Source organism: Falco cherrug, chromosome 9, assembly GCF_023634085.1.
Source record: "Falco cherrug isolate bFalChe1 chromosome 9, bFalChe1.pri, whole genome shotgun sequence".
Lineage (NCBI taxonomy): Eukaryota > Metazoa > Chordata > Aves > Falconiformes > Falconidae > Falco > Falco cherrug.
The window spans coordinates 16,371,225-16,380,230 of NC_073705.1; the positions used below are offsets into that span (position 1 = coordinate 16,371,225).

A 9,006-nucleotide genomic window follows, 5' to 3' on the forward strand; every position below is an offset into this window, starting at 1 on the left:
ACACCAGGGGCAGCATCACAGCTGCTTTAGACAAACACAGGCAGGAGTGAATGCACCATGAACATTGTTTTAACTTTTATTGTGTGGCCTTGCAGGTCCATGCAATGGCAGATGAGAAGGAGGAGCATATGGCCCGAGGAGATGATGACGTGGACTCCTGAGTTCGACCAGAAGACCTTATTATAAGCGTGGGTTCAGGACTAATAAAATCCTCGTTTGCTGTTCACGCGCCCCATACTAAAGTATCGTTGGTTCACACAAGTCTTGGCTACATAGAATTGGTTAATTACTAAGCTGCAAATGCACTGAACCTCTTGCATTTTTTTTCTCTCTTCTTTCTTATCTCTGTGAGTTTCATGTTCTCAGCCAGCCGCCGAGATGTGGCATCGCGCATCCGCTCTGGCCTTGCTTCATATCGCGTCTTCCTTCCAGGCGTTCAGCCAACCTTATCGTACTTTCTCTCTTCTTTAGCCTTCAAGGCCCTTCACAGGCATCGTGGCCTCCAGCACTGGACATAAATCTCTCTACAATTCCCCCGTCTTTATTTTGAACAGAAACAACATTAGAGGTTAAACTACTTTTGAATCATAGATCTTACACAGTTCAGCGTACAGGGAATAATGGTCAATATAAGTACAATTAGCAATAACAGTATTCCTCTGCGAGTTGTAAACTCCTGCAACCATCTGGTGGTTCCCCAAGACTTGAAAAGATTCCGCAACCAATCTCCCAATAGTTCATGCTGTGAGCCCTGTGACATGTCCTTCAATTTTTGTAACTGAGTGTGAATCGATGCGGAATGGCCCGGAAGGTTCATACAACACATTCCTTAGTGCTGTGCACTATAGGCTACTGCAGAGGAACGAAGCTGGGTTAATTAGCATTGATAATATACAGCCGTGGGCTGGCTTCAGGGGCGGTGGGTTGGCTGGTGTAGACAAGGTGCAGCTGTGGCTGGTTCTGTGAAGCGGTTGGGCAGCCGAGGAAGAGAGGGCAGCCAAGGAAGAGAGGGGAGGAAGAAGCAGAGAGGGTGAGTGTGCCCTGGATGAGTCAAGACGAGACGAGAAGGCAGCAGAGGGACTGCCATGAAAAGTGTGGTGGTAAAAGACCTTGTTGCAGCTGGCTAGTTTGGAGAGTGCTGTGGCAGGCTACTCGCTGCTGTTCACTTAGCTTCTACAGGTGAGATCACATTCCTCCTTTCTTTCTGTCTCATCCTGGTTTCTTCTCATACTCCCTCAAAGTTATTTGGCTCTTTGCTGCAGGTTCTCAGCTGCACATTATCAATGTCAAAACAACCCACTGTCTCTGTTCTCTACAATTCACCCCTGTTTGTGGTTTGTGGTTTTGTTTCTTTGTTGGTTTTTATTTTGTAAAAGGTTGCTTTACCATGTTATGGAATTTTCATCCCTTTTTCTTTTGTTTTCTGTCTCATTACTTAATTACCAATTTTGGCCTTATTTTATGTGTACATTTGTACATTTCAATCAGGTTCACAAAATGTTAAAGTTGTTATCGGTGCATTTCATACAGAGGTCAACATACAGGTTTATGATTATTTACAAGAACATGCAATAAGCTATGGAAATTGTATGAAAATATTTTTCAGAAACTTCTAATCAAATAAATGAGCATGAGAAATTGTGTTTAACTTGTAAATTCTACGTATAAGCTGTTAAGAAACATTTTCTATCCTAAAATGAATAGATAAAACCTACTTAAAAGCTCTTGAAATCTTGCCCTTGGGCGAGTGTTCCGCTGTGCCTCCATTCTAAAGCATGGAAGTGGAAATTGTGTGGAGCAAAGTTTTACTTTAAATAACTGCTCAACTGTTATTGCTGCTGTTCAAAGAACCTGAAAGCATACAGTGAAGACTTGGAACTAAACAAACATCTGAGTGGACACCTCTAGATTGTTACTGGAATTAAATGCAGAAGTTAACTATAAAAGTTTCTCAAAATGTTCTGGATGCTTTGTGTTGGTTGTTTATAGATAGATATATAAAACTATACACAAACAGGGAAATAAAAAAAAAGCTTAAAAAAATAGGGAAAGATAATCGTATACAGTTATTTATAGCTTAGTCACCTTTTTTTTTTGAAAAAAATTGTAGATAAACTATTACCTGAACATGCAGTACATCCACAACTCTGAATTAATACCGGTTTTGTAGTGTGATATAGTCCTGTATGAACCATAAATCAACTACGTGTTAAATCACTCTTCTCCATCACTGTTGTCACTATCTTTGAGCTTCGTAACAATGCCTAGGTCGCTATCCTTTAGCTTAGGGAACTTAACCAGGTGAAAATGCAAGCATCTATTTCTAAGACAAATTTGCAGAATGCAGTTTAGCCACAAGTCACTTTATGGAGAGATACTATGTTGTATGGCGTATAATCTATGAGAAGTGAGAAAATGGTGTTCCTGAAAGAGAACACTTCTCTAGATCGTTACTTTGGAACGGGTTTTGCACCTGCTATACTGCAAGAATCCCCTAAGCAGTGATGTATCTTTGTGGACTTTGAGATATCTGTGTGATTAGGTTTAAGCTTAACACGCAAACTGATTTCAAGTACAACTCTAGGCACAAGCGTGGGAAAGAGCATGCTGTCGGGACACAATCTTTCTCGCTTACAAGGTATCAAATGGTACGTTACTCAAGTTAAAGTCTAACTTCTATGACAACTTCATTTTCACCAAAGGAGCTGCAGTTAAGTACACAAACTAATGCAGCTCAACTGAAGTTTCACCACTGCGACGGAGTACAGAATGCTTTTCCCACCGACCTTAAAGGTTGCGGTGGTGGTGATGAAGGGGTGACAGATACTTGACTTTTAACCCAAAACAAATTTTCAGCTGTGTTAAATTCACCTGTACACAAAGAACATGTTATTCCTTCTGAGGCAACAGCTGAGGATTTGAACAGTCTGTTTTCACCTTGAGCTGTTCCCAATGTAGAGGTTATGAAAAAAAGAAATAATTCAAAAGGTATTCTGTCAGTGTGCTGATGCAGTTGTTTCTTAAATTCTGGTCACGCTGAAATAGAGTTATGTTCTAGCATTCATATATAGGTAGCACTCCATTACAACTTATGAACAAAATTCAGAAGTTCATCTTATCTCAAATTTCTTGGAATTCGATTAGGTTGCAGTCTTATTAAAGTCACTTTTTTTCTTCTTTTTTTTCTTTTTGTTCTTTTTTTCTTTTTTTCCTTTTTCTTTTTTTTCTTTTTTTTTTTTTGTTCTTTTTTTTTCTTTTTTTTTTTCTTTTCTCTTTTTGCAACCGGAGACACTTTACCATAACAGAGAAGCCCATATTTACATCTCTGAGCCCGGACACAAAACGCAGCTGCACATACCACCAGGCTCAGGGCAGAAATCATTCACGCAGTTACATAGCTATGTACCACTACATGCATGCGGACACCTATTTGTCACTAGATAAGCATGTTCATCTTTCCTCCTCTCCTTCACAATACCTAGCTGTTCTCTCATCTCGTTAGGTCAGCCATTCCCCATTTTCCTCTCCTGTATCTCTCTTCAGACGTTCTCTATCCTCCTCTTTTTTGCTTGTGAATTGTGGCAAGGCAAAGGTTGTGTGTAGCTGGGTGCCCATGACCTGATTTGTGTCACAATCAACTAAACGCTGAATACAGGACAAAAAGGCATGGGAGACAGAAGGCAAACATCAATATGGTGGTTAAGGTGATTATAATAACAAGCCAGGAAAAAAAAAAGAAATAGTATTGTAGTATTACTTTCTTTAGCAAGCTAGCAGCCTTATTTACGAAGCACGTGAAGAGCGTGCACTGTTCTTACAGAAGAGATTAGAGAAGCAAAAATGTGTTACGCTGCATTCCAGAACTCAACCTGAGAGTTACAGTCTGCTGTGAGTTCTGGGTTATAACCATTTGACACGTGTTGGGGTTGCGACTGTGCAAGGGCTGCGATGCCCATTTGCAATTTTCATTGGCATTATCACAGCTAGTTGTTTTGAAAGCAACCCTTGAGCTTCCTCATGCTCGACTTGTTGCAAAATATTCTGAAGCCGATCAATAAAGTTAGTCTATGACTCTCTAGGACCCTGCAAGACCGTGGCGAACGACGCACTAGAGGCTCGCCCAGACTCCCATATGCCCCTATCCGGACTGCCTTCATAGCCATCTCCTCCGTCTGCAAATAGCTGTCCCTGGGATGCCTTGCCTGAGTCACAGGATCGGTCAGCACAATTATTTTCTCCAGCCAACGGCTCACAGTTCACAGCAATTCCCCGATTAAGCTTTTCAATCGAGGCCACTACACATAGCTCGCAAAAATCAGATAACCACATCACGCACTGCGTCGGCGTGCGTACAACACAAAGCGATGACTTCCAATAATCACGTGGTGTGAGTGTATAAGGCTCTGCCATCGCTTCAAGAAGGGAATAGCAAATGTACTATGAATTCCCCCCTTCCCGCACGGCTTTAACAGCCTCGTATTGCACAGGCTGCCACTCTGCAGGTTGATTTGGCTGACAAAATAGTGAACGGTCCATAGCGACTCCCAAATGCCCTCGCTTAAGCGCTTCCCGCCTGCATTCCTGCCACCGATCCCTCAGACCCCCTTTCACCCTCCCCAAAAATACAGCCAGTGCATCAGGGGGAGGAGGAAAAAGGTCTAGCTCCTCTTCCGGATCTATAGGACCTGAGTCAAAAGGTTTATCGGTGTCAATGGAATCATTGTCTGAGTTGTCCTGTTCCCGCGCTCGGTCCTGTGCTGTGAGGGTCGCTGCAATCAGTGACAGGAGCTTTGGGGGCAGAGGAGGTGTGGACGGAATCGCCATCGCTGACGGTGTGTTGAGAAGAGCCGCGCTGTCGGGGGGATTTACAGCCTCCCCCGGTTTAGCGCTGTTAGTCGAATTAGCCCACACTTGGCAAAGAGAAGTCAGAATTTGCCACCAAGGCGCTAAACACATGCCTGCCACGGAGTCCTCCTCCACGGCAGCATCACACAATCGCCTGCTGACCGCTTGCCAGGCAGGAATTTTCCAGGTGCCATCAGGTGGAAAGTCCAGCACTTTGTCACGGATCCATTCTAGCAGAGTCACTAGCTGCGGACCCATCATCACGTTCTCTAATAAAGTCTGTGTAAAAGGAGAATATAGTGCGTTTTGCATGACAAGTTTTCCGTAGCTCCTTAATCATTTCCCAGTGAAATGCCTGATATTGGCCTGGGTGTCTATCTTGTAATATCACGGGAAACGTGTGCGCTCCCTCTTTCATGCTTTCCAAGTGCACTCTCCTCCACTCCTCTGTAATCCGTCTGCCGATATCATTTTCATCATCGCTACTGCTTCCCTTATTACCGCTCTGCCGCACCACTCGCTTCTTCCTTACTTTTGACTGTTCCTTTTTTAGCCGCAAAAACGAAATGTGCTGCTCCAGTTCCTCCAGGCTGTAGCCTCTGTAGCAGTAAAGGTAATTCGGCACCTACCCATTACCGGGTAGCGCTGCCACACCGTCACCATTGAGAGTCCTCAGAAAACATTTGACTAATAGATGTTACAGTTGTCTCAGAATAGAGGTTAAGAATTTGCTCCCAGGTTCATGCACTGTTTTATAGGCTCTTAAATAAGCGAATTACTGAGAAATGCGACAGCTGCTTTATTCAGACAGGACAGTTCAATACAACTTCACCTTTTGCCATTTACCACAGAAATGATACAGAACCTCTAGCTACCCGAGCAGTTAAGTACAAAAATGCAGAATACCCAGACTCACCCAGATGTGATCATAAAACAAAACCAACCCCCAAGCCACCACAACTTCAGCCTTCTTCCCTTGCTGCTTCCGAGGGTTTTTTCTTTTCTTTCAAAGCAGCTATTACATTGCACGTTTGCATGCCCTCGCTTCCTCTATTATTCAGTAACCAAACAGCCCCTGGATGTTGGAGAGAAGCAAGGTCTCCACGGGAAGAGTCTTCACATCAACCTGAATTACGGCCTTTCCAAGAAACGAAAAAAAAAAAATAAAATACTGTCCCATCAGACAGGAGACAAAATTATCCAAAGTCCTACATCCCTTTCCCACAAGCAGGACACAGTTGACAGATTCAACAGCTTTCGCGTTGTAAAGCTTCTCAGAAATAAGGCAGCTAATCCACACGCTGTTGCAATTCTACACACACGCTTCTGAGGCCACCTTCTGTCAGCTCTGAACCAATACCACACCAAAACGTCACGGCCCAGTAAGTGTCATTTTTGCAGGACGGGGCAGTCTTCAGGTTCAATACTAGTCGCTAAGCTCCAGATCGTATTCAGGGTAGAGCTGCTTTGTAGTAACCCCTCGGATAACAGCTAGAAAAGAAAGACCGCTATTTTCATTACAGAAATATCAGACGAGTCAGAAAAGTTGTGTTTTCCTCCCAGTAGCCCCTAACTATCTCACAGAACCTCCTATAGCTAAGGAACCAACCTAAGGTTTTGCAGCTGTGCTCTCTGCTTGTCTCAACACTTTTTTAAAGTATATGAAGTGCAAAACTGACAAAAATTAGTAAGACTTAACACATTTTGGCCGTACATGACACAGACTAAAATAGCAGTAGATGACAATTCTTTCGCATGTTCGGTTCTAAACACATCCTGTGAAAATAACGACAGAAGTGTTTGTGCTTGCACAGGTGGCTGGGCAATGAAAGCCCTAGAATTCAAGAATCTTTAAAACAAGCTCTGCCTTCATGGCATAGTACCTTCTCTCTCTCTGTCTACATGAAAACATTGACTGAGTTGTTCATCAACAGTTTTCCCCTTCCTTACCCAGTTTGCCCAGCAGCGTCTGTCCAGCATCTTTAATATCATTGTACTCATGGAGCAGAGAAATGCGCTGCTCCAATTCCTCCAGGCTGTAGTCTCTGTAGCAATAAAAGCAGAAAAGGTCAAAAATGCCGCACAGCGAGTGTTGCCCCTACTGACCGACCGAGCACAGCAAGGAGATTTGAGACGCTCAAGCCTGGCACTATCTAAAGCAGAATCCGAAGGCAGCAAGTACAGTTGCTGCAAGTCATCAACACGAAAGCTACAAATGAGTAGACCCTCATTTTGAGTTGGTTTTTTTTTGCCACATCGACTTACAAAAAAACCCCAACCCACCTGAATTCTCAGAATCAAGTAGAAACAGGAATAGGCTGTGGTGAGCTCAATTTATATCTATATCTCTAATCTGTAGCTAGTGAAAAAAAAATGTAAGGTGGTAAAGCAAAAAAGCTTTGGGAACAGCCTTTGTTGCTCTGCCATTTCCATTCTCTGTACTACACGTGACCTTAGAAAATAACACTCCTTTGCAACAAATAACCCACAGAGATACCCTCTCTTTAAAAACCAAGCAGCAACTTTATCTCAAAAGAGCTGCTAATAAGCAGCTGCCACAGTAGGTCATAAGAAACCACAGTAAAGCAGTTGCGCTACCCTGTAAGCGGCACCCGCCTCTTTCCAGGCCCTTTGCTTGCCTGGGAAACACCTCTGCTTCTTGAACACCAACGTTTAACCCACTCGCTTCAGACAGGAAAGAAATAAACCCTTGATCAGGATGGAACAAACAAGGAAACGGTTTTATCTGGGGCTAAACCGGGCAGGTCATACAAGCCACAATCTCAGTTTTAATTCTCACATGAGCAAGGCCTTCTGGTAGCATGATGTGTCATAGCATCATTCATTCCCAGTTTGCAGGTAATTGCCTCAGCAACACCTGGGGTAAAGTTAAAATCCTCCTATCCGAGCTCCTAGTAAAACCTGGGTTTGCTTTACCAAATAAAGTGGAAAGAGTTCTCTCTTAACGGGTCGCATAAATCAAGACAACGCTGTAACCAGTGCTGCACAACACCATGATAAAAACGGTGGCCTAGGAGGATGGCTTTTAGCTCTAGCCCTAGACCATTTTTCTTTTTTAAACAAAAATAATTGAGGCATCACAGCGGACACTGAGCTCGCCAAGGACATACTCAGACAATAATTGTGCAGTTTCCTGGTCTAGAGCAAGGTCTTTCTGTTTCAGCTCTTTGATTTCATACTGCAGGGCTTCTTGGCTGGTTCCATTAGGTTGGCAGGACGCGGGAGGGGGGAATCTGTAGAGCAGAGAGAACACATTTCATGCCACCTCTGCCCAGGGGAAGATGCTGCAGTGCTGGGGGGCACTAATCAGAAAATACGCTGATGTGTCAGTGGATAAAAGTGGATAAAAGAGGAGAAAAAAAAGGAAAAGCGCGTCTCCTGGGCAGGGAGGGGGGGAGCTCAGGTAAAATATTGATGGGTTTCTGTAACGTTAGCCCGCCCCCCATCATATTCTTCGGCATTTTGTAGATTTACAGCGTCAGGTGAAAATAAAAACGTAAACCCCACCACTTCGGTGTTCAGAGGCGCTGCCAGGAGGAGGCAGCGCCGGGGGGCGAGGCCGGCAGCTCCCCCCCAAGAAAACACACCCCCGGCCGTGCCGTGCCGTGCCGTGCCGACGGGGCAGGCCACAGACGGCGGCCGGGGCAGCCCTGGAGCAGGGCCCGCTCCCCCCAGGCCGCGCAGGGCCTCACCGGGGACCTGAAGCCGGCCGCGGCGCTCCGCCGGCCGCCACCGGAGGCCCTGGCAGAGCAGAGCGGCGCCGCGTCAGGGGCCGGGCCGCGCCGCCTCAGCGCAGGCACGGCCCGCGGCGGGGGCGGGGAGCTGGGACACGGCTCCTACCTCCTGGGCCCGCGCCGCGGGGCACGCTGGGAAGTGGAGTTTCCCAGCGACAGGGCCCACTGTGCCGTCAGCGCTGGGGAACAAACGTCGCCGGGAAGCTGCAGGTGAGCTCTGGGTGGGGCACGCCGGGCAGCCAGGTGTCACCCGAGCAGCGGGCAGTGCGGGCTGTCACCCGAGCAGCGGGCGGTGCGGGCTGTCACCCGAGCAGCGGGCGGTGCGGGCTGTCACCCGAGCAGCGGGCGGTGCGGGCTGTCACCCGAGCAGCGGGCGGTGCGGGCTCCAACATGGGGAGCAGGCACT

At 45.9% G+C, this 9,006-nt stretch overlaps 2 protein-coding genes across 2 annotated transcripts in view; one reads left to right on the top strand and one right to left on the bottom strand.

The window, feature by feature from the left end:
* Positions 1–1,961, top strand: part of LOC129736821 (golgin subfamily A member 2-like) — a 49,956-nt gene extending 47,995 nt beyond the window's left edge. Inside the window, exon 23 of the mRNA XM_055721008.1 lies at positions 96–1,961. Coding sequence (XP_055576983.1) covers positions 96–161 — 66 coding nt within the window. The 3' untranslated portion in view covers positions 162–1,961. The remainder of the gene's footprint in view (positions 1–95) is intronic.
* Positions 1,962–5,620: 3,659 nt separating this feature from the next.
* LOC129736842 (DNA repair protein SWI5 homolog) lies at positions 5,621–8,122 on the bottom strand (the record flags this gene model as incomplete). Its single annotated transcript, XM_055721095.1, has 3 exons — positions 5,621–6,336; positions 6,796–6,890; positions 7,977–8,122. Coding segments are annotated over 3 exons (306 nt in total), but the record flags the coding sequence as incomplete, so codon positions are not given.
* Between the last annotated feature and the right edge of the window lie 884 nt (positions 8,123–9,006).